The following is a 26,006-nucleotide window of genomic DNA, read 5'->3' on the forward strand; positions in this document are numbered from 1 at the left end:
TCTCGAGTTGATGATGCTTCAACTCTTGCCCCGTGAGGAAGGAAGAGATCGGTTACAGCTTAACTAATAGCCAATTACTCCAATTACTGATGCAAGTTCTGCCACTGTCTGCCTCCACCTACTCTTGGCACATTGCTGTTGTTCTAAGGAATCGCTAAGTGTGCCGCTTCAGAAAATGCTGAGGGAAACAGACCCTTCCACAGCAGTGAGTGCAGGAACAGTGGTCTCTGCCAAGCTGGCAGCTCCACAGTGTTCCAGACATACCTGTTCAGAACCATCAATAACATATGCTGACTGAAAACACCACCTTTTTGGATATACCCCACTGGAAATCCCACTGTATTTACAGTTTCAGAGTGGTTGACAGAATCGGTTTATATATCTGCAATGCTCAAGTGTTGAGCACAACCAGAAGCTGTGGTCCCTCCAATATTCTTTGTTAGCTTTCAGTAAAGCCCTCAATCATGCATCAAAACCTCACACCTAGCATCTCCCACAAAACTTTTAACAGAAAGTCTCTGGCACATTAGGCAGTCTTCTAGCAAACGACAGAAAAAAAATTGACAGGAATGGAGGTTGGAGCATACTGTTCAAATATGAAAAGTTTAAACCAATGCTCTGATTATGGAGCCTGAAGAACAACATTTATGGTTGGGGTGTTGTTTTTTTTTTTTTTAAATCATGCAGAACACTAAAAAAACAACACTTGGAAGTTGCGTTCCTCCATTTAAGATAGACCCTTATAAAAAGTTGGTTTTTTTTACTTTTAAATACAAAGGAGCTTTCTAATTTTATATAATCAACAAATGGAAAACAATTTTTATTAACATGTTTTACATTTACAATCTTTTATTAGCTAATCAACATCAACATGCAAAAATAAGCGCTAAATACAAACCTCTACAATATGGTTTTGTTTAAACTACAATGGTTTAATTCTTTTGAAAAGTCATAAGGATGTGTTCTTTAGTTGTTAAAATTGAACTATTAGTTTCAGTAATGAATACTATTTAGACCCTAAAATTATGTAATCATCCTGCAAGGCATCTTCAGAAACTTCGCCCAACACTTAAGAATACCAGCTCATTTTCATGTGAGTACATTCTCAAAGCAAGAAATAAGGCAGTAGCACTAATGATTTCATATTGAACCCTATGCACATAACTAATAACTTTAGAAGGACTTTAACACTATGGTAGACTGGAAAAAGAACATTTAAACAAGCATTGGATTTTGCCTGAAATGTTCTCAGTTCCTCTTGATACTTATGCAACCTCCTTAAAATATTTGGGTTGGGAAAAAGACTTCGTACTCCTTCAAACCAGTCCCTAGTTGATCCTCCAGAGAAGCCAGTCTTGTGTCAAAGACATCACTATCTTCCCATGGAAATAAGTTACATAATTCGTGTTCAGGATTACTTCCCGAGAGGATCATAAAGAAGGCAAAGAGGAGCTTAAAGGAGAACATATTGGTAGTACTGAAATCTTTGATAACAAAAGGGTCTTGGACAATTGTGAAAAAGAGGGAAGAAAAATGGATTTAATTTCAGATCTGTTGTAACTTTTCCCCCAGTGCAAGTGTCCATCTTTAAAGAAAGTTATCCTTTAGAAGATGAAAGTACTTTTGAGAAGAGTCCAATTTTTGACCTTATGTTACAAAACCTTAACAATCAAAATTTGTTTTTGTTTTTATTCAAGTACAAACTTAAGTCATAATTCCTCTTTTTTTTTTTTTTTTTTCTTTTTAAAGAGTGTTTATTGTTGCTCATTGATCTTTGGTCGCAAGAAACAATAATGCCACCGACAGGTCTGATCCCCAAGGTGGCAGGTTTTGCTTCTTTGCCACACATTAAGGCCCCCCCCTTTACAGGGTATGCCAATATACACTGTGTCAAAATTCCAGCGGCACTTCATCATGTGTTTTATGGACCTACATGATGTAGACTTTCTCAGCTTGTGAGAAGTTGAAGACTTCTTTGGTTCTTGGGCAAATTACTTTGTCATCTTGACGAATAGAAAGCAGAGACTGAAAAAGAGTGAAATCAAAATGCAATATTCACAACAGTAACACAAAGCATTATTTAACTGTTTAGTAAACAAACTTTTCTTTAAATTTAAAAAAAAAATCATATTATAGTCTGAGGTCAAAATGTCTTTGCCCACAGAAGTTACTTGTTCTACATTATCACTCTCCAGAGGGAAAGATTTCCAGTGCCATTTGATTTCATGTTATAAACTCATATATTCAGACATTAGCTTCTTTAAAGACCAATTTAAGCACAGAGGTATACAGTCCTTCAAAAATTACTGCAAAAGTTACTTTTCTTCTGTTAGTACAGAAGATACTTCTCTCTTTCTGGCGGAGTTTATAAGCTCTTACTTTGATATAGAAAGTTATTATAACCACTGCTTTTTTAGACTTCAGCAAGTCATTGATTTCAACACTTACATTGTATCCATAGACATATCCATTTGGTAACATCATAGGAGGATTATTTTCGTTCATTACATCCCCCGAAATCTTGCAGACTAGTCGGGAGTTGGCACAATGTGCCATAGGCAGAGGCTGAGCCAGCTTGTTCAGGGATTTGCTACACACAGGGCAGTCTGGGTTTTTTGAGCTCCCATCCTCTTTGTAACACTGTCTGTTTAACAGAAAGTTAAGGAACAACCACCACAGAGTGCAACCACAATTAGTTAATGTCATACCTTGGATAAAAGATAGTAAACTGTGCAAATATAGCCAAGGTTATAGGTTGTACAGGGCCACTTAATTCAGGTTTAATGTGTACATTAAGAATGAAGTGCTTGCTTTGTTTCAAGGAGCAAGAGTGAGCAACAAGCGGCTGGCACCCTCTACAGGTAAAGTTTCTGATGTAGAACACTTCAGTAGCACCAACCAATCCTCTAATACACCATAGCGTGTAGCAAATCCAACTAAGTTTCAAAAGATGCAGGATATATTTGATTATTCACATATAACCAGACAGGGTAAATTTGTGTGTAAGTGCTTAAAAAAATAATAATTCTGCTCACTAACTTCTGCAGATATATGCACTGACTTGAGACACATGGAAAGACAACCTAGCATACAAGCACAATGTAGATTTCACCTTAAAACTTTGATTTGGGCCCTTTAATTTAATAGACACCCCAATTCATACTCCATGTAAACAACTCATGAGCACAAAAATTCAAGTGTCACATTTCCTCTTTGCACTCTCTGAAAAGCATCCATAGAACAACAACAAAAAAAAAAACCCCGCAATGCTTTTTTGCACTTGACAGTGGCATCTGCATTAAAGGATACGGTGTTTTTATAGCTGAAAGGCCTGCCTGGAGTGTTATAGTAAAAACAGAATTGTTTCCCAGCTGATGTAGTCTGTAGTTATCATATCTAAACTGTTGGATCAGCATTCTCCATCGAGCAGGGTCCAAGAGATCCTGTTAAAAAACAACGCAACTGTAAGTTGTTTTCAGTCTAATTGTCCGGGGGGGAAAGCCTGGGAGTGGTAAATTGTGCAAAACTCACTAGACTGAATCCATCACAAAATAAAAGTATACATGCTAATGCATAGTATGAATGTACTTGTTTAGAAAGTGCCTTTTAACACAGCTTTACTAGAAAAATTATTTAAATCAAGTACTACTTAAAATAGCTGGCATAAAAACATTCAATCTCCTTCCATCTTCTACCAAATGTTCTAATTAAGGTATGTAAATCCTGGTAACGCTGTTTCTTGCATTTAGTTTTCTAGAACACTAGCCTACTTATGAAGCAACATTAGTATTGCGGAGTGTTTGCTCTATAGCTTCTGAGCCATTAACACTGAAAAGTCAAAATCGTCTTTTTACCTCAGGTCAGGCTAATTCTGCTGATATCTCTTTGTAATATATAATGTTTACAGAATTTTGTATAAGTTCTGAAGAGAAAAAAGGTTTTAATTTGAAGAGCTGGCATAACCCCAGTTTAGAGAAAGCTTAGCTGAGCTATGCGCTTAAGGACAAAATTCTTTAATACATATTGTAATGCTGTGGGTTACCAAAAAAATGGAACAGTAAAAAGTAGGGATTTTTTTTTTTTCATGGAAGCAAGAAGTAAACCCACAGGTCAATGATATACTGGATTCTAAAAGTAATGCTGTGAGAGTCATGTAAGAAGTATATTTTCAAAGGGTCTTCACTTATGTTATACATACACAGGCAAAGACCTTTCTTCTGCTAGCACCCCTTCTCTTTCGTATGCATAACCTGCATTTTGGTCATGAGAAGTGACAATGTTTATTTATCTTAGAAGTAAGTTGATATCATCGACTGTGCATGCTACACTTTGAGGCAACTAGGAAAAACAATAATACATTTTAATGTATTGTATAATTTATAAAACAGGCTTCTAAGGAAAATCAAAGACTTAGTGACAGACAATACACTGAGTAGCAGCATCAAATTCAAAATGTGTTATACCAAAATTACTAGGCAGGGATTTTACCATGACAGACACCAGTCTTTTTGCTTTGCTCTGTACCACCTTGGCTCGCTCTGCCTCTCCTCAGTTCCCTGTTCATTCAAGTAGAGACACTGGAGAAGGATGGATTCCAGCATGACTTTTTGTTGTAGCCTGTACCTTGGAATTCCCCCACCCCAAGAAGGTCAGACTGGCCTGAGAATTTTTATCCAAAAGCACCGTTTCTGCCACCAGATTGCACGTCCGTTTGTTCTATCACCTGCCCCATTCAAGGCCAGAATGTTCCTGGAGTTCCAAGATGAAGCTTTTGTTCTGACCTTAAGGCGATTCTTGAGAAGAGGTAACAGACAGAGCCTACAGCAGGTCCATAATAAAGAGATAAAGTACTACTAATGATTAAGTAAAGCTTATGATTAAGGGCCTAGGCAATGGGACACAAAAGTAGCAGCTTACTACATGTGCAGTTGGAGTAATTCCAGCCACAGCTACACAAGGTTGTTCAAAGGATATCAAAAGAAATCAGCTTGTTTTGCCACAACATTAAACGTGCTTTCCTTAAAGTCATAAAAGATAGGACAACAAGCTGGAGAAAGTTGTATTCATTGGTTACAGAAGATGCTTCTTCCCTTGGATTAATACAAATCAAATAGAGATATTATGATCTGACAAACTTTCTCACAGATGTAAAATAGTTTTAAAGCAGTTTTAAGAAGCCATTTATGCACAGAACTCCTACTCAACATGTTAAAGGTATCTCCAAACAAGCATGCATGCTATGATTTTGTTTATCTAGGTAATTACTGGTGGACCCAAACCATCACTTCCATGAACAAGAATGGTTTAAGTCACATCCATAAGAAGTGGTAGGGAATTTGTTCCAATTGTATGGGTGTACATGAAACAACACTAGCCTTTCTCCTTGCTCTCCTTCACCGAAACATTCTGTCCAAACTAGCCCCTCGAACCAAACATAGGATTTTTATTTCCTGCCTATTTCTTTCTAACTACTAAGCCAATGATATGCTCTGTCTTACACCCAATCTTCTAACGCATCTATCCTTTATGCTCTTAGCTCACATCAAATGTAGAATCCAAAACACCAGGTTCCTTCTAGGATTCCAGGATCAGCAAAGCAATTCACATTAATTTTGTAGGTTGTTGGTTTGGGGATTTTTTTTTTTTGTGTTTGTTTTGTTAAACCATTGATTTTTTATTTTGCATAATCCAAATAAACGAACACTTGCTTTTAAGCGTCAAAAATACTGCTTTCAGATCATTCAAATGATCTTTCCTTTCTTCATCCCAACCACTGCAAGAACAGCAATTTAAGAAGCTGAATTAAGAACCGCTGCTAGTGTATTAAGGCCACAGCCTAGTATGTTGAAAAAAAAAAAAAACCAAACCAACCAAAAACCCTCTTATTTTTTCTTTCTACTTCCCCATCTTTTATCTCTTGCTGTATATTTGCATATCATGCTTCAAGTCCCACAGATCTTTAGTGCTGGGTTTGTGGTAAGCCTAGCTCAGTGGGAATCTGTCCCTTATATTAAGATCCAATTGCAACAATACAAACATTGCCTGGGTTAATCTACAGGCAAGGGCTGGTTATTAAAATTAAGGACTATTACAAAGGTGGATCTGAGAAAGTAAAATTAGAACAACATTCAATCTTCAGTTTATCAATCCATTTTCCTGTCAAGAAAGAAACCTGCAACATGTATTTTATTATTCTGCTGTACCACTGAATTTCAAACATTATGTTACCTTATAGGGGGAGATATGAGTGTCTGAAGGAAAGGCCAACATTCCCATCACTTGTCGAACCTCATCCAGCTGGCTTCCCTCAGCCTGACTGAAATGCTTTCTTGCATGTCTGAAATACAGAATTTATAACTTTATTATATAGCCTTGTTTCTAAATCAAGTAAATTTACAGCATTAAGTAAGATTTTGGAGAATCTAGACTCTGCTCTCAATCATGAACTCCAAAAGGGCCTGAAAAAATACGTCCTGCAAATGTGAATGCAAAAAAGGCTTTTAAGAATTAGCAATTTTACAGTGCAATTTCTTAGAAACCAGTATGTCTTACTGTAGCATGAAGTCTTACCTCACCTACATCTGGAATGACAGATCCACAATTATGAGAAGAAATGTGTCTGCTTACACAAGCTCGATGTAGACACTTAGTCCTCTGACATACACTTGCAAGTGAGGTAAGTCTGATAATCAGCTATTCCAAACCATTAAACATCAAGAGTGTTCAAATATCTACCTTGTTTACACTGACATTTGAGAGAATGTTTAATTTTGAATAAATGGGGGTTTTTTTTGGTAGATGCTAGAAGGCAATATCACTTTCTGTGCAGACTACAAGAAATTGCAGGGTAATGTAGTAGAAAACACCTTGTTAAGAGCAAATATTTTTGCCAGGGAAATAAAAAATTAAGTAGAACTTCCGTACAAGTTTTTGTACTTTAGTGCATACTGATAAGAGATACACACAAGGCTGAAAACTTGGATATTTGGAAGTAGTGACAGAATTACCAGAAACCTATTTAAAGAAAAAATACAAACTTTAATATTTTTCAGGAAATTAATACTAAGAATTTTTATGAGAATTATTAAAGATAATTATTATGATACTATAAGGATATTCAACTACTTTAAAAGCTGGTATGAACGCCCGCCCCATCTAGTCTTCCCAAGATACCAATCCTCAAGTTGGAGTTTAAGTGCGCAGGAAAACCCTCCAGCATTTAAACTGGATCATTAATTCAGCATTTCTGCTAAAAGCTCCTCTTTTCAGTGGCGCACAGATGTTGTATAGTAGACTGAGTATGGAATCAGCACTGCATTGAATTTCTGGCATTGCCCAAGTGCAGAAAAAAAAAAAAGTCTTCCCCGTGCCATATTTTCTCCACAGTTTGTATTATAGGGAGGATACCAAGTAACCTCTGAAGTACTCTGGTAACTGCTCTTTTTAAAGAGTCTTGTTAAAATCTATTTAAAGTTACAAATTGCTTTTAGGAATATACAGTATTTTCCAACTGCCCACTTCATGGGCTGAATTAAAAAATAATACCTAGTGTTTTGTTTTTTTTTTTTAATTTCTAATTCTGTGTTCCACTAACTACACTTAGGTCACCAATGCCAGGAGAACTCTTTAGCGGTGTTTCAGTACTCCCTACTTCCTCTCCCACCCAAACCAGGAAGCAATGGAAGTTATGTAGGACAGACTGTTTCCACCCAACTTCCTATTTCGGGTGAGCAATTCAGGAATGTAAATATTGTTCTCCAGGTGATTACTGTTATGAGAGCAGAAGTACAAAACCCACGGCCTGAGAGAAGAGGCGAGGCAGCCTGGACATACTGGAAGAAAGATAAAATAAGTGCTAGGGCAGAGCTGCAGATGAAAGTGATAGCTATTTAAAAGAAAGCTTAGGCAAAGTAAAAAATTCAGACCTACCAGTTAAGCTAAATAACTGTGTGCATGCATGAGGGAGAAGAGGAAAAAAAATAATCTTAAAGAACTGATCACTGTGCATTTGTGTTCTGTGATGTTAAAGCAGGAGCGGTGCTTCAGTTTTGCACCAGCCCCGTTAGTACTGTGGTCCTAACTCCCGTCAGGCCTTGACAATTTGCTCTTACAGACAGCATTTCAGCAATACATCCCCCTTCTCACAGAATGGCAAGGGTTGGAAGGGACCTCGGGAGATCATCCAGTCCAACCCCGCTACTAAAGCAGGTTCTCCTAGAGCATGTTACACAGGACTTTCTCCAGGCGGGCTTTGAATATCTCCAGAGAAGGAAGGCCCTGAGCTGCAACAGGCAAATACTGGCCACGCTTACAGTATGTGCTCAAAAAGAGCTAGAATTAACACTTTGTTTTGTGTATGTACGATATATAATCACTATGTGTGTGTTAGCCATTCAAAGGCGTAGTGCTCAGCAATCCAACACTTCCATCATCTGCAAAGTACTGAACATGCTGGGATCTGGTAGCCATTTTGGGTTCAGCCAGAAGGAATTAGATTTTCTAAAGTGACCTTCTGTTAGTCCTCATCTCCTGACCTTCCATCCGCCTATGCCTCTTGAGAAAACAAGGAAGTTTTCCCACAAAGCCTGCCATGCTAATGTCTGAACTTCACCCTCTGAGTGCCAATACAGAGAAATTAAAGTGAAGATATCCTTTAAAAGAGAAGCAAGTTCATTAATTCATAGCACTCTGAAGTATTTTTTTTCCCCTAAATTGGGAAGCAAGAAACAGCACTATGTGAGTACTCCTCAATGCACAACATTTAAATAACACCTTATTTGCCCTTATGCCATTATTCACCCCTTTTCATTCAGCTATTCCCACCTCTTTGTCCAAACCTTATGCTCTACAATGCTTTTACCACCATTAGCACACACTAGTCAGTACAGCTAGAGCAGGGGGCTAAATTTTTTTTTTTTTTTTTTTTTTTAAATCGTGACCAGTGAAACCACTATATTCTTGTGACTGATCAAAGTAATAGGTAGAAAATTTTGGTTTTCAAATCCCAGAATGATTCTGTAAACTCAGTGGGGACAAAGTCCACCACCTTTTGTTTGAAATAGTTGTTCCTCTGGCCGAAGCAGGTACAGCAGACATTGTACTTGACAAATCCAAGAATGAAAGGATATTTATGAAGACTTGAAGATTTACAGTTTACTGACTTCTAAGGGTATATTAAGTTGTTAAAAAAGTATAAGCTATACAGTGTGTATGTGTATATCTACACATGCCTGAATACAAGAATGAACTTATTTATCAGGAAGTAGCAATAACTGAACACAAACATAGGATCTTACCAAGAAAGAACTTATCTTTCTGCTCAGTCTTTCTGACTGACACCTGAATGCCTTTATCTCAGAGACCATTATGACTGCTGGCAAAATTTATACTCAAAGTGTTTGAAAGTTTTATTACTTTTATACACCTGTTCAGCCCCACCCCCCACCCTGCCCCCTAATAAAAAAATAAAGGAATAAACTGTGTTTATTCACCCTTGTAGGAGAGTTTAATAGACAGTGGCCACTTTCTCCTAACTCCGCACTTCATCAGCTGTTTTTATTTACTCCTTTTGTATTTTATATCCCAAGGACAAGAAGTGCACAGGGTGTTTTGTTAAGCTTTTAGCTAAGAACTCTGTATCTAGCATCCTGTAAGAGCAAAGTAGCAGAACACTGTCAGATTTCCCAGAATGAAATTAATGAGACCCCCAAGTGTGAAATTAGTGTCACCAGTCATTCATTGTTACTGTAATAGATATGAGCTTTACAAAGAAACCCTAAAGAGGCTGTGGGATTTAAAGGCTAATGACACCAGGTAAAAAAACTTTGTGATGTACTTAAGCTTAGGAGATTTACGCTTTGTATTCAAGAAACAGTTTTTGTACATTATTGAAACTTGCACTTCCAAGACTACTCTCATAAGCTAACTTAGAGGAAGGTCTGTTTGTACTCATATTCTAAAAAGCTACAGAAATTCAAACACTTATTTAATAAGATGTATATTTTTAAAGCTCACATCAATTTTAACCTAAAAGCAGTATGTCACTAGAGGTTCTCAGCAGGCAGCAAGCAAAGCTTTCAAACTTATTTAAACACCAGCTGCGTTTCAACAAAATGTCAGTTCTCTGAGTTCCACTCATACAGGAAACTACTTGGTAAACAGCCTCTTTCTCTGCTTTCTAATGGATGCCTGACCTATTTATTGCACCATGGACACAATACTGAAAGAATCCTGCTGCAGGCACTTAACAGAAGCAGGCTAATAAAAACACAAGTTGCAATGGTTCGCTAGAAGCAATGAGATTTATGCTACACCTTCCCGAAATATATTTCCTTATTAATTGCATATTTATTTTTGAAGCAAAGTAGAATGAAATGGTGAAAACTAACATTTTTAAGCCACATTATTTAAGGCAAGCATTAAGGTGTTGAACTCTGAATGTACAAATATCAAAACTCACCCTGTTAAAAAGGAGTGAATTAAGATACAGGACTTCTGTAGCTCCTTTTCATTTTACAAGATGTTATGAAGTTAAAACAGCATTGTTATGACTGGCAAGTTATAATTGCTGAGTATAAAATACATGCCAACCCTGAATTTCAATAGGTATATGGAATATACATGCTTCACCACTAACAATATTCAGTATGGATGCCTATTTGCAATGTAGATAGGAGCTGTAAGTTTTAAACCTCAGAGGCTATTACACATACAAGTTATTCCACACCAGGAGTGCTGAGTCCTCTTGAGGGTTGACAACTTGCAAATTTTACCAGTTCTGATGTGGAAAAGGGATCAGAGGAAAACAAATATCCAGCAACAACAATCAAATACAGAATGACCTTATCTACTTTGTCCCAGTTCTCAGCCTATCTCCTTAGTTCAGCTCTGTGCCTGCCCTCTGGTTTCCAAGCTACATAAGGAAGCTGCAGCTCAAAGAAAATAGTTCTTAGAGCATGGACTACTCACTGTTAAGATGCATGACTGCACATTTGGCAAAGCAGCAAACTTAGCAGAAAATAAAGTTAAAGGCACAAAGGCACAGTATTTGTTGGCTATAAAGAGCACCATGGGCTTCAGGAGACAGATAATGTAGTTGAGTGTCTTTCATCGTTTTCATAAGTACATGACAGTTCCTTACGATACAAGAACTCTATCGAAGGGTAAGTGCATATATCTAAATGCTAGCATGTAGGGTTTTTTTAATTATTAATATTAAAATTATCTGGAGTTTATCAGATTGCACATTCACACCACGTTGGGCAGTGTTACTCTTCTCAAAGTAGTCCCCACTGAGCTAGTTCAAGAGGTGAAAATGGATATAGAGTTGGTTTCTTTATTTGGGGCTGGGGAAGGGAACGGGGATAACATAACATAGCTTGTTATTCTAACATACATGACAACACAGAACTCCAAATTATCCATTCAATACTAAAGGTGAACATGGCCTAAAGCATAACCTGTAGAACAAAAAGTTTAAAGACAGTAAAGCAGAAGAGAATTCAGTCAAAATTGAAGTGTTAAGCTTTAGATAGGTGTTTCATTAACCTTTTAGTATTTTTTGTGATTAAAACTATAATGAGTTCCTATGAGGAGCTAGCTGTACCCCTTGAAAATTAGTTAAGGGTAAATACGTTCATTGCATTGTATGCCACCAGAAGATACAATTGTTTTATAAAAACAGATTAATCTTCTAAACCTTTATTTTGAAGAGTAAGAAGAGACAGAGTTTCAGCGACCATATTAAGTTTTTAAAAAGGTGCATCTGTGGAACGACACCTTGCCTTTACAAAAATTCAACCCCAGTTTAAATCCAAAGACCGATCACAATACTAGCAAGATCCTTTACAGCAGTGGAGCTTCTGGGTGTTGCAATAATAGTCACATGTTTCTAATGAAGCATAATACCATCTTGTTAAGAAAATTGTTTGATAAGCATCCTAATTTCATACCTCACAGCATCCAGTCTCTTGTTCTGTCGAATGAGTTCAATGAACTCTTGAATCCTTAGGCTGAACTCCAGACAGCTCTGAGATTAAAGACAAGACAGGGTCTTAGACGGTGCCAAAACTGCACTGCACAGTGAGTTAAGTACTACATGTGCACAACAAAGAAGAAAGTGTTAACATGCATCCTTGTTTGCTTGCTTTTAGGCATTCATGCAAAAAAAAGTTGAAATGCTGACTTTACAGACAAGACATCAGCACAGAATTCCCTAAAAGCAAACAAACCCCTCCTCCTCTTGCTTCCTTCAGTATTTAGCAGGGATGAACTTTTTCCTAACAACGGACAACATTGTTACTCCAGTTGCAAGTCAGAGCAACAGGTGGTTTCTTTGTCACATAGCCACAAACTTCTGTTCAATCTACTACTTTAAATTGTAAGAAAGTACAATTTAAACAAGAGAAGTCTACCCACAGACTGCAAGGAAGAAATAAGTCTTTGAACACTATTTTGAAAGTCCCCAATATTAACAAAAAACAGCACAGAGTTTAAGTTGCTGCAATCCCCTCCCTCCCTCTCTTCAAACTTCTATCCTGCTCTTCTTGTCAAACATCTAAAAGCCATGCTGGAAACAAGTCTCAAACAAGAAAACCAAGTGGCATTTACCTGTTTTTTGGAAAAAGGTAAAATTTGAAGCCTAATGAAGTTGACAGTGTCCCTTTAAATCAAATTCCATCACCAGTTCACAAAATCTATAAAAAAACTTTGAATATGTGGAATTAAAAAGAAAAAGATTCTCCCCCCATAAAAGAACAAGTCACTATGCTTCTTTATAGGGACACAGTCAACTGTTTTATTACCTTAAGAAAACAACAAAAACCCAAAGTCCTTTGAATCTTGAACTGTATTCCTTGAGTAACCCTGCTCCATTTGGCAAATGTTTTTTTCTTCCCCCATGCTTCTAATGAATAGTTGCCTTTTGTTTATTGTCCATCAGCACAGTAATATCAAAATTCCTCAGTGACTTCAGTAGGAATTTGAGCAACTCCAAATTTGTATCAGTTAACTGCCTGGGGTGACTAATGCACACATTGCAACAATTGCTTATTTTAAGATTTGAAGTGTAAGCCATTTGAACATAAAAATGATGCATTCTGTCATATGTTAAACTATACTTAAGGAATAGAAAACATTCTTTTCCAGCTATGTGTTTTTCTGTACTCAAGCCCATGTTTAGCAGAGAATAAAAATTTCTTCTTTACTTTATTTTAAATTTTCAAATAAGACTTTTTAAAAATACCGTTATTCAAATCTACACAAAACCCTCATTTAGAATTTTAGCTAAGTTCATTTCTACTAAAAAACTGATCAAGTTTAACTTTTAATGATACTAAATCCTAGGACTTAGTATTTTTTTAAACTGTTTCTAAAGCAAAAAACCCACATCCCAAAGCAACCTTCAGAGTTTGTGTTTTGTTTTTATGAATCTTCAAGTAAGCTGCAAGCCAACAGCTGTATGGAATCTGCAGACAAGCGTAACTAGAAGAGTCCTAGACATTCAGATGATGCATACATTTCAACTTTGTATACCTTCAAACAACTCCACAGCAGCTATTCACAAGAGTTTAGATAGCTCACATCTGTACAGACTATAGGACTGCATGCTTTCCCAGGCCAACATACAGTTTAATTTTTAGATTCAGCTTGCATTAAGGTGATGGCTGGGATTTTAGGACATTAACATTGATGAGTAGCTAAGCAACCAGAAACAGAAAAAAAAAAAATGTTTATTTGTGTTTCAAAAAGCATAGTGATTTCTCTTCCAACTCTGATCTCTCACAGCCTTAGCTTTACTTTGTTTAAAAAAAAAAAAAAAAAAAAGAGTAGGGCTTGCAGAAATAGATTTTTTTTTTTTGTTGTTTTCCAAAAAGAGGGATGGGGAAGATTTTTCCTTATTTATTGTTTGTTGAAGATAGGTGATGAAAGAGTAAGATGTTCAGATTTTAGTTCTTAAATTACTTAACATATTAAGATTACACAAGGGGGATTTTTTAGCAGTATAATTATGCAATAGTGTTTACATACCAATTCTGGTTTTCCTTTAATGGTTTCCATAACAAGATCATCATTTTCTTTAGAGTAATCACTGGCCGATTTACTTTTGCGTCCCATCTTCGGTTCATTCTCATTTTGGCGCCCCTGAGTGACAGAGAACGTCACTCTTTGCTTATCGTTAAGTGCACTCAAACATTTTTGGTTAAAGAAAGCGCTTAGTTTAAAAAAAAATAAGACACAAGCATCCTTGAGGGAGGCGGGGATTTTGGTTAATATCAGTTAAAAACAGATTTCTGCAAGCCCTATAAAAGATTACAGCATATTCTGAAATGCAGAATTTAACAGACAAGGAAATTTAAACCAACTGCATAGGAACAAGTGTACAGCATGTCCAGGTCATGGTGTCCAATGGCTAGAAGACGACTTACTGTGTTTATTACTTGATTAGACTCTGCTTTTATTTTTGAAACAAACATTTCAACAGTAGTTTCTCGCAGAAAGTTAGTTCTTTAGTCAAGTTTTATGTTCTTGTATACAACACTTAAAATACTAAGAAAAAAACCTGTATGAAATTTCTCTCAGTGTTAAAGCTGAGGTCATAGGTTTACCAATTAATCTCACTCTTAAGACATCTTCATATATAAACTGAATTATATTGTCAGCAGAATGCAAAGAGTTATAAATGTAAGTTCACATGCATTAAGACATTATATACTTCTGTATTTAGGATTTTGTAAGTCACACTAAAACCAACTGAATATTATTATTTTGAGCATCATTTTTCCAGACAACACGTGCATCCATAAGATGACCTATCACTCTGTTTCAGGTTTGGCATTTGCATGAGCTAGTTTAGCTCCTACTACGCCTTCTTAAAAGGAGAGTTTTGTACTTAGTGTCCTTACTTTTATACAAGGCCTCATTCAAGATCTATAATTTAAACCAAATTGACCACATCAAATGTCCAAGTAGTTTAGAAAACAATTTAAGCAAAATAGCAACATGCTACATTTTCATACCTTCATTTTTCTGAGCCTGGATTTGTTATCATGACACCAAGCCAAGCAAGTCATAGTCTCTTGTCTTTCCAATGACTCTTCTACTTCTTTAGCCGTCAAAAACATCTCAATATTTACCAAGTCCTTCAAAAACAAAAAGGAAAGCAGGTCTTGTTAAACCGTACTGACACTTACACAGCAATCTACCCTTCAACAGAACTGGAATACAGAGATACAAAAGACTTTGTTCTAGAGACCTCTGTTTTTCAGGATAGTACTTTACAAAAAGATGTTACAGTATATTTTAAGAACTGCATTTCCATGCACTGAGATATTCTGATAGGGTCAGTATTTTTCTGAGTCTACTTATACAGCAGAACTAGAAAAAAAATAAGAGTAAAGATTAAACCTAGGAGCTCTACGCAGAAAGTGACCAGATCCCATGATCTCTTCATTGCAGTTCACACTTACTAGAATACTTGGTTTCCTCAAAGCTTGGCCTACTATGTCAATTGGACCATGATAGTGTCATAACATTTGCTAAAGTGAGCAAGAACTAGATAAAAGAGAAGAACCTGAATCTACTTTACCTAGCCATCTATAACTACTGAGTTTTAAGCAAAGTCCTATAATGGTCTGAGGCATCCAATATATTTTCTCTCACTTTGTTAAACATTATAAGCTACAGACTTTCAATTGCTTACAATAGTTCTGTCTACAACATCCAACACTGAGGTGATAAAACAATGTTATTATATGAAAAAACAGTTGGGCAATGGGTGGGCCACAAAAAAAAAAGACTTAGGTAGATCCATTCTGAATTGGCACTACTGGCAGTTATTTCGGAGCTGTGTAAACATGTTATGCTGTGACAGTTCCTACTTTGCTGAAGAAAACATGCTGTAAGAAACCATAATTCAACAGACAAACAGAAATCCAGTACTGAAATATTTGATTAATATGCACTCTAATTTTGAATAAGTTTGTTTTTATGTAGACTTCACAGAAAAATGCTGAACATGACAAATATTACAGTAGCTCTAACGAACAAAACCACTCTCAAATAGATGGCATTTTCAGCTGTTAGAACAGCTGAATACACTTAGTCTTAGGATTTATACCTCCCTGAGACAAAGATAAAAAATAGAAGTAGCATCAGATACATCACATTTAGATCTCGCATTTAATTAGTTAATTTTTCCTTATAAATGTAAGAAGTCTAATACTATTGCAAAAGTGGACCAGATCTAGCTAAGCCTGTCAGAATGGTTATGTACAAAAATGTAAACCAAGCCCCACGAATTCTTACATTGAAGCACAAGTTCCAACTTTTTTCTAAAGCTTTCTCTGTGTTAAGGGCAGTTGACATGCAACTATCTTTTACAGACTGTATGACCACAGCAACAAAAACATTACACCCTTAAAAGAATAAAGGGCTTCATGCAGCTCTAGCATTACCAAAATCAGGTAAGTCGGACTGAAGTCAGAGCTAAAGCAGCTGCAAGTTTATAGAACAAGATTAGGATTGGACTTTCAATGACTCCTCCCATCCCCCTTAAAGATAACAAAAAATACCTTTTTTTATCAGTGTGTTGGCAAATGGACTGAAAGAATGCCAACCTATTCCACAAAAGATGCTTTTCTTTTTTGGACCTTTTCCTACAAGAACAGGAGAGTAATCTCCTTGGTAGTCTGAAGTATTTCTGATGATATGCTCAAGTGGAAAAAAGTGCATTATTCCCCTGTGCGTGATAAGGTGACCACATAAAAACCTCTTACCCATGTAACTCATCTGTATAAGTAATTTGACGTATAATGCAGCCATATTCATTAGCTTGCTTGTATATTTTTCCACATAGCTGCTGAATAGAAAGACTATTCAACTTGAGTTAAAAATAATAACATTTCCATACATCTCCTCAAGCTTATTTGAGCTATGCATCCTCTTAATTAACAGCATTTACTTTTACACCAAATTAAGACAAACCCATTTTCTTCTACATTAAAAAAGGACTGCATATGCTAGGCAGACAACAAATGACTGGTTTCATCTAATTTAGTAGATTTTTATAGTTTAAGCTTCATCACAAAACAATTTTTTTATTTTTTAAAGAAGCATAAGAGCAGCATTTGTTTGATTTGAATGAGCTGGTGAGAATCCCAACTATATATATTTATCAATCAGGTGTTAGTATAGCAATGCTCAACTGTGAGCAAAAGGACTGTAGCTCCTGCTGAGGCAGACAAAACTCTCTTAAATAAAAGAGAATTCCTACATTCCTTTTGCAAATTTAAAATAAAAAGGTTCTATTTGGTAGAGAAATGCTAATTAGATTCGCGGTTGCCAAAAGAAGCCAAAGCTTGGCAGCTGTCTCTGTTAAATAGACAGTATGTATCCAGAAAACAGAGAAGAACATTTTTAATTAAAAGAGTTCCTTTCAGAACTAACAATCACATTTAAATTGCACCAATAAATAGGATTTCCTTCTCTGCTGACTAGATAAAAAGTTAGGGAACAATATAAAAAAGCATTAAGAAATCCATTTGTAGCGAAAGAAATAGCTTTTGCATTTGACAAAAAGTAGTCAGAAATCTTAATCATGCAGATCAATAGAAGAAAAATACTAAGGTACCATTAGGCAATAAACCTTTAAACCCACACATGCTCATGTTACCCAAGTTTTTTTAATCTGATCATGTTTTCCTATCTTCCTTTTTTGGTGGTGCCTACTCTTGATGGTTCTCCACGGTGTACTTCATTAGCCAAGACTAAGGAGATAGAAGAACAGAGTATCAGAGAATTATTTGGCTTTATCAAAACCAGCAAAGCTCTTCTACACAGGCTAGTACTGGAGTACCACTTGTCTGCCACAGCTTGTACGGATGGGAACCAGTTAAGAGCATTAGCAGTTATAAGAAGTATCTCATGCTCCAGTCAGAAAAGTCCCCATTAAGACCCCAATCCCAAAGAGTTTTCTGAATGTATTCTGCAATTCAGAGTTGCATGTAGACCACACAGAAACACTGTCTTTCTCAGTTCCCAGAACAGCATCAAGATTTAATATGCTGTTACGAAGAGCCTCTCTTGTATAATTTGTTTACATACAAAATTGAGTGAATATAAATACAGAATTTTAGAGAAATACTGCCACTGGTTTTGCAGGTGAAGAAAAAGATGAAGCAAGAAATCTGTTGCTGCACAGTCCCCCTCCAACTGACACGGCATTCAGCATCATGGCAAACGTTTTCTGACTTGTACATAAATTAAAAAGCAATTCTGAAGTCTTTAATTACTGTCTTTTGCAACACTGTAAAGTCTTCCTTTGTTTCACAATTTCAGTTTTCACATTGTTAAAGTGATTGCAATGCTTTACTTCCAGCACTGCAGAGGTATAGGAGAACCCTGCATTGCACTCAGATTACTTCAGTATTGTCATCAAACCATAGCTCTCAGCAGAGACTTTCCAGCCTCCTGTACATTACCATGATAATTTTGCCTAAATTACCTTGCCTTAACTTCCTTACAAATGCAAAATACCTGACATTGGGTAGGAAGGCTGATTAACATCAAGCTTTCATTTAGTTACGCTTCTACAATTGCACTGAAAAATAGTTTCAAATGGCTCAAGAAGGAGAACAACTCTAAGTATTACTGACAATTATCCAAACACTGACGAGGGGGAACACAGCATAAGCATTCTTCTTCCTTCTGGTACAAGCAAGGAAGTACCACCTAGATTTTATCATTTCTGCTTAAAACAACTATTGGACGAAAGTTCAACAGTCACTAGCCAGGTATTAGAAGGGTAACTATTTAAGCCCTGGATGAACATTATCATAAAAGTACTACTTAGTTCCATTACAATGGTTCAAAGTTTAGAGAAGAATATTTATTATTAGAGAAAACTGCACATGAAGGCTGAAGACACTTAAGTGAAATCAGAGACACTTATTTAAACGAAGAATACATCTATATATCACCCTGTGCTCTGCCCAATTTATGTATATATAGCTTTTAAAATATCACTGCTGCTTTTTAGGCTGCAAGTGCCTCCAGGGAGGGAGGTTACCAACCCTATGATTCTGCACAGAACTCCAATTATTAAGGTACAAAATACTGTGAAGAATGAGGATTTATTATGATTATTACTTCATATATACTCCTGGCCAACATAAAAGCGACATCCCTGTATGGCATTCCCATTTTGTGAGACGGGTTCTTGGTAAGAACATCCCAAGCATGTATATGCATGTCCCCTCCTTTCAGCAGCTTTTGGATGCTCTGATCAGTGTGAGCAGGAGTTGACAGGGGCCGAATTCTCAGGGGATCTCACTCTTTGCCAGGTTTCTCTCCTTAGTAGTGTCCTGTTTTCAGGAGACTCCAGCACCTGCCCTCACTGCAGGGAAAGGCTGCAGAAAACACTTCCTAGTTGTGTAGATACCAAAGAGTCAATGCTGGGAAGATCTGCTGTAGGTTTTCTCCACAGAGGGGACAATTCAGAATAAAGCTTACATTAGCTATAGGACAAACCTGCAGCAAGCCAGGCTCCACAAGTCATGGAATAACTGCTTTGTAATGAAAAACAATCACTGCTTTAAACACTAGTTTCAGACATCAAAACTAAGAGAAAAATTAAAATGGGCCAGAATGTAATGTATGCACATGGTTGTGCTACAGAAAAGAAGAAAAAGTGATTCACAAAAATACAGTGAAGGTCATTTGAAGAATAATACCTGTGAAATAATGAGAAGGTAGATACAAAGGTAGTAAGGCAATTTTTTTCTAACTGGGTATTTTAGCTTCACATTAATTTGAAGTTAAACACATCTATGCCTATTAAAATGTTGTGAGCCAAGCAAGAATCTAGCAACCATATATTGAAGTGTGGACTACCCTTAATTTAAGCCTAGAGTTTGTAACTACAGAGTTGGTAACTAAGGTCCTGCACAGTTAAGAGAATTCAGTAGTGAAATGGAAAAAAGCAGTAGTTTCTGTAAATATGTGGAACTACTAAGTTAATACAGAAAAAACAGAGTCTTGCTAAAAATAATGAATGCCTCTCAAGCTTGTTGGCCTTTCTTCTTCGGTAGGAGTTATGCAACTACTGATAATATGCTCAAGTATTTGCACAGGATCCTTTTATTCCAAAAGACCTCAAGTAAACTTTATTCACTTCACTATAAACTAACCGCATCTCAGTAGTCAAAGTAAGATATCAAAGTTCAACAACAGTAACTCCACCCAAGAGTTTTGTTTTAGCCACATTCTAGAAGTGACCTCTTCAAAGATGGCAATTTAAGAGTGCCCCTGGGATGCCTCTAGAAAGCTCTGGCTTTCTGTTTAGACATCAGCACATATGCAGAAGACTTCATCTAACATTTTTTTTTAAACAGTGAAACATCTTTACATTGTAACTACACCTCAAACAAATTAATTTTTCACTTAAATTACCATCATTCATTAGTTTCACAGTCATAACTAAAAGAGCAGTATGTAGATTACTATGAGAGGTAGAGTTGGTGTTTCACAGCAGGTAAAAAATTGAACTTCACTACAAATAGTTTTTAGAGTCAGTGATGATTTGCCTCTTTAATAAATTTTTTGATTAGTCCATTCCCAAATATAAAACCTAAAGTCTTTAATATACAGTTTCAGATCTAGACGTGTGGCTCTAAATTCACCAAGAAAACTGCTCATACAGTCCAGCACTGGATAGAACAAAAAAGTGACTTCGCTTTTGATCTTACGTCAAAAATGGCTTTGAAAGAACAAAAGCATCATTTCTCCAGTAGCAATACAGCTTTTGCTCAAAATTTCTGTAGTGTTCATGTGAGGGTTTTAATTTATGTAACCTATTTTAAGATTTGGAGCAGCCAGGTCAATAGTCATTCCTTTCCATTGGTCTCCACATAAATTCAAGTGCTTATTTTATGACATATCCAGCCACAATTCTGGAAAGCTGCCAGAAAGAATGCATGATAAAATCCCTTGTAAGTCACATGAACATTTACGTATTAAAATAAATTCCAGAATATTTCACACATGAAATGTGAATCTTTAACAAGGCTCAAAACCAAACAGAAACAATACTAAAACAAGCAATACTTGATATTTTCAAATCCCCCATGAGCTATCCTCAAAACGAGATGATTCAACCAAGAAAAGTTAGGCTTACAACAAGATTAAAAAAAATTTGATTCAGGTGGGAAAAGGTAGCATTTTGTAGAGGACAAAGCTTCCCTGGTAGAAAAAAAATCAGTCATAAAATAGGCTACTTGTTGTATAAAATAGGTGATTCATACTATCATAAGATGCTGTTTATGTATTTTTTAAACAAGCAAATTGTTTATTTTTAATTGCTTACTAGCATCAATACAAAACTGAAAATAGGCCAGTATGCCTCAAGCTATCAGTGGCTTGTTGCCAAGAGTATGTACCAATGACAGTTTTAATAAGACTGACTATCTATACATATTACACACATAAGAGCACCACCTTCATATTAAAAAAGGCTCTGCTGATGCACTTCAGCATTTAGTGGTATGGTAAGCATTCACTCAAGCTATTTGTATATGAAATACAATAAATGCTTACTTAGGCCACTCTAAAACAACAACTTTAAAAAAAAAACCAACACTGTTAAGTTTTCAGTGACTGCTCGCATACTGAATACTCCACTTGCAATCTAAGCTTCAACATAATTTAGGACACAGCTATAGAACAGAAATGGAATAATGAACCATTATGAACAAAAAGGTCAAATTAGTCTTCTATATTAATACATTAGTTTGTTAAAGTTTCCTCTCTGATAAATACACAGCAAGTTCAGGGATCATCTAGATGCCGTGATTATCCTTACACAACTTGGGAAGAAGGCAGATGCAAGGAGCTACAAGGTAGACAACCAGACCATCTGGGGAAGAAGAGGTTAGCGTATTTCTGCAGTGGGGAAGCAGTGGAAAATGCGTCAGTTGGGAGGAGGACGATGACTAGAACACACCATATAACACTGCCTGCTTGGAAACATGGACAGAAAGAAATAGTGAGGTGCAGGTGGAAAGTAGGACAGGGCAATAGGTTTTGACGGCAGTAACCCGAAGACAGACCTTTCTCCCTGCAGTCCATTCCTCTGCCCCTATAGAAGAGGAAGAGTAAAAGGCTGCTGGTTACAACAAAGATCCTTCAGAGTGAATGCAGAGTACATATAAACTGCACTGAGATTGAAGGGAAACACAAATTATTAAGAAAACAATGGCATAGGTGGTGACAATACAGCAACATCAGTTACTGAAGATCAGTTACAGTAAGGCACAGACATTAAGAGGCCTCCTTACTCTTTGCTCATATAATGATGTTGTCTGAAGTTCATTAAGCTACTGTTAAGTGTTATAATGTTGCACACATTAACAGGATTACAGAGAAAATAGAGTAATTGATGGAATGTCCTACTCCAAAGCCAGCTGCAGAGCTAGTTGTTAGAAAAAAAGCAAAGACAGCCAAACCACAGATTCATCAACAGAAGAGACAGAAAAGTTTTTGCCTACAAAGTAAACACAGTATCCCGTGGTGTAAACTGAGCTTTCACATGAGAGCATCTTCCGTGACCTCTATATAGCACAGACCTTTCAATTTTACCTGTTTTTTTTTGAAAGACCCCAGTAACTTACATTGAGTGATTATCTGTCAGAAGATTATTGTCTTTATGTAACGTAAGGAGATGCTGGGACTTCTTTGGGTAGTTGGTTCTAGTGATAAAATCACGTTCTAACCTTGTGTCTGATTTCAAACTCGAATTTTTCTGACTTCTGATTCCACATACTGTTTCCTCCCTAAGCCTTTCTGCACTAGATTATGAAGTTCCTTGGTATATGATTTTTGCTCTCATACCTAGCAAAAGCACTTTCCTAACAGCTTTCCTAAGGTGTGGTCACCAAAACAATACATATTCTGGTACTGAGTGCTCCAGAGCCAAATAAAGGGAAATGTTTCATCTGCCTACTGTTGCTCAGGCACATAAGCCACTTTGGTAGAGCCTCACAGTTGCAGCTAGCACTTAGGTTGGTGATTAGCAAGCTGTTTTCCCAATGCATCCTCTACTCCTGCCTCAGCGATTTTTTGTAGCTCAGCAAATGCTGGCTGCACCTTATCCAGCATTACATTATACCACGCTAAGCACAGTAATAAATGACTATGCTAGAGTAATGCAACAAAGCCTCTAGAGCTTAAGATGCATCACTGGGCTGGGAAAAAAGCACTTCTTGTCTTAGCTCTACCTCGGTCATTTTCTGTTGTGGCCTCTTCCAGTAGAGGAAAGACAACTAATCTGTTGCCAGTTAAGCATGAACCCTGCAGCTTTTTTCCAAGCAGGATCAGTCTGTATTAGCAGCTACACACATCCACAAGAAGTGAACTCCTGTCATCTAGCACACTAATGAGGGAAAGTGTTAAATGTAAAATAACATTTACACTTTGAAGGAATGTGTGGCAGGAAGAATGTACAATAAGAAAAAACTGAGGCATAACTGAAACCAAACCTCTTGTATGCATAGGCAATCTACAGGTGATAACACCATTCTCCCTTTAGATAAAATCTCAATTCAAGAATCTTTCTTGCATCACTAGCCTTCTAGACTAAGTATTTTGTAATAAATTAGCTCTGTTATGATACGTGTTATAGGTAACTCATTTTGTCTAAAAGGACTGAAAAAAAATAAGATGTTCAACATCACAGCACACTTCATGTTATTGGCTTTTGAAGTGTCAAATGATTTGTGAAGAGAAAGTTTGTTATTCTGCATTGATCTTGACTATTTCACATTTACATAATTCTAATTCCCAAAGATGCTCGAGACAAACTGCAGATGTAAGGCTGTTCAGGAATTACAGCACTTTGAAATTCAGATGAACACACCCAGACATTCATTATACCAATCTAGCGAAAGTTGCCATGCCTACGCTAAGAACAGCCAAAACACATTTAAAGGAGTTTGATTTGCTTGTCTATAGCCTAGTACTTTAAGGTAACTCAAACCAGGCCAAAGTTAACAGCCTGGCACCTTTAAATAAGTCATGCCAGTTCAGGAGCTCTTTTGTATGTAGTATTCTCAAACATCTCTAGTGTGGGAACAGCAAGTCATAGGAGAGAGACACAAACAGTTCCAGCCAAAAGACACCTATTGCCGTTCAGCTCAACATTTAGAAAGTCAGCTTGTCTATGTTCTGCATGGCAGTGAAGCAAAGAATATATGCAAGCATTATGCTGAATGTTATTTACCTATTTAAAATTGAAGTCTTATGCATATAAACTAGTTTTGATGAATTAATTTAATACATATTTGTGTGTTTGCCTACAAGCCATTCTTGGACTACATGTCTTAACAAGGATGATTTCTAATGGTACGCTGGTATGATTGTTAAGAAAAGTACTTATTCAGCTTTTAACTTTAAGATCATATGGCTTCCTTCACTCAAGTTTTTCTTAACATTCATGTGAATTTCTTACTGAAGCAATCACACTGTACTGACATCCATCCTGCTCAAGCATTAAATGTTTACTGATCCAATGCTCTTGAACTGTATTATGTAGCTTATTGGTTATGACTATTTTAGATTTAAGTTTCACTCCCAGATTTTTTTTTTAACTTTCCTAGGTTCTTAAAGTTGTGCTCGAGATTTTAAGTTTTCACTCCTAATTCACCTAACCATGTAAGTGAAATCTGAATAGCCATTTCAGGCTTTTGGAGAGAAGACTGGTAGAACACAGCTGTATCAAAGCACACGCTTATTTTTTCCATACGTATATGCTATCAGTCTGCTGTGGTGATAGACTATTCATCCATGAAGTGGAATGCAGCTCTAGCAGTGCTAAAAGACTCAGGGGAGCACAGATCAGTCTCCAGAAACACAGAAGCAATATCTTACCTGCACATTCCTGATGCGCAGACCTGCCTGCAGTTGTGACATTCACTGACCACAGAACGCCTTTATCCTGCACAGCCCCTCAGAGCAAGAATACCAGCTACCATAAGAAACTTTCAGTCCAGTGGGACAGGCAAAGACAATCAGCTTCTTAAATATGAAACTTTCCTTAAAATCCAGGCAGCAATGGGTTCAACACCATCTGCTCTCCTTTATCAACAACCTTGTGAACTTCAGCAAGACCTAAACAAACCTAAGCCTATCACATTTTGATCAGAACAGTATTCTCAGAGAGCATTTTTCATTCACTTTGTGAGTTAAGACTTAACACTGTTCCCATTTGTGATGCTCAAATGTGCAGATCATTTTCAACCTCTTTTTTTGCAGGGGGGCGGGAAGAGAACAGTTATTATGGTAGGAACAGTTATTCAGGGAAAGGCCTCAAAAATGGCAGCTTCATTGAGATTTTGCCCTGTAACACACAGAAAGAAATCATTCAGCAGTCTTCTACTGAAGTCTCAGCTGAAGGCTCCATTTCACAGTGCTGAGGAACACTTATAAAGCAAGAACCTATAACTTTGGGGTTGAAAAAAAGAACAATGATGTAGAAGAGTATGAAGAAGAGATCTGGTACTTGGTTAAAATCCATGCAGCTTGACTTGAAGCATTCAAGTTTCTCTTATTCATAGAATCATAGAATGTTTGGGGTTGGAAGGGACCCCTAGAGGTCATCTAGTCCAACCCTCCTGCAGGAGCAGGGACACCGCTAACCAGATCAGGTTGCTCAGAGCCCCGTCCAACCTGGCCTTGAATGCTTCCAGGGATGGGGCCTCCACCACCTCTCTGGGCAACCTGTTCCAGTGTTTCACCACCCTCATTGTAAAGAATTTCTTCCTTATATCTAGTCTAAACCTACCCTGGTTTAGTTTAAAACCATTACCCCTTGTCCTGTCACAGCTGGCCCTAGTAAAAAGATTTTCCCCATCTTTCCTATAGGCCCCCTTTAGGCATTGAAAGGCCACACTCAGGTCTCCCCGCAGCCTTCTCTTCTCCAGGCTGAACAAGCCCAACTCCCTCAGCCTGTCCTCATA

The 26,006-nt window shown here is 37.0% G+C and overlaps 1 protein-coding gene across 4 annotated transcripts in view; it reads right to left on the reverse strand.

The window, feature by feature from the left end:
• Positions 1–867: 867 nt before the first annotated feature.
• The window catches only part of MAEA (macrophage erythroblast attacher, E3 ubiquitin ligase), a 46,819-nt gene continuing 21,680 nt past the window's right edge, over positions 868–26,006 (reverse strand). For 3 of the 4 annotated variants that reach the window (XM_035888614.1, XM_035888613.1, XM_035888615.1), the window contains exons 4-10: positions 15,018–15,140; positions 14,029–14,142; positions 11,952–12,028; positions 6,229–6,337; positions 3,310–3,443; positions 2,449–2,644; positions 868–2,025 (exon numbers count right to left, since the gene is read on the reverse strand). In XM_035888614.1, the coding sequence (XP_035744507.1) occupies positions 1,930–2,025; positions 2,449–2,644; positions 3,310–3,443; positions 6,229–6,337; positions 11,952–12,028; positions 14,029–14,142; positions 15,018–15,140 (849 nt within the window). In that variant the 3' untranslated portion in view covers positions 868–1,929. The remainder of the gene's footprint in view (positions 2,026–2,448; positions 2,645–3,309; positions 3,444–6,228; positions 6,338–11,951; positions 12,029–14,028; positions 14,143–15,017; positions 15,141–26,006) is intronic. The other variant, XM_009648862.2, reaches the window with a different exon arrangement.

This window comes from Egretta garzetta, unplaced genomic scaffold (genome assembly GCF_000687185.1).
Source record: "Egretta garzetta isolate BGI_Z169 unplaced genomic scaffold, ASM68718v1 scaffold241, whole genome shotgun sequence".
In the NCBI taxonomy this organism is placed as follows: domain Eukaryota; kingdom Metazoa; phylum Chordata; class Aves; order Pelecaniformes; family Ardeidae; genus Egretta; species Egretta garzetta.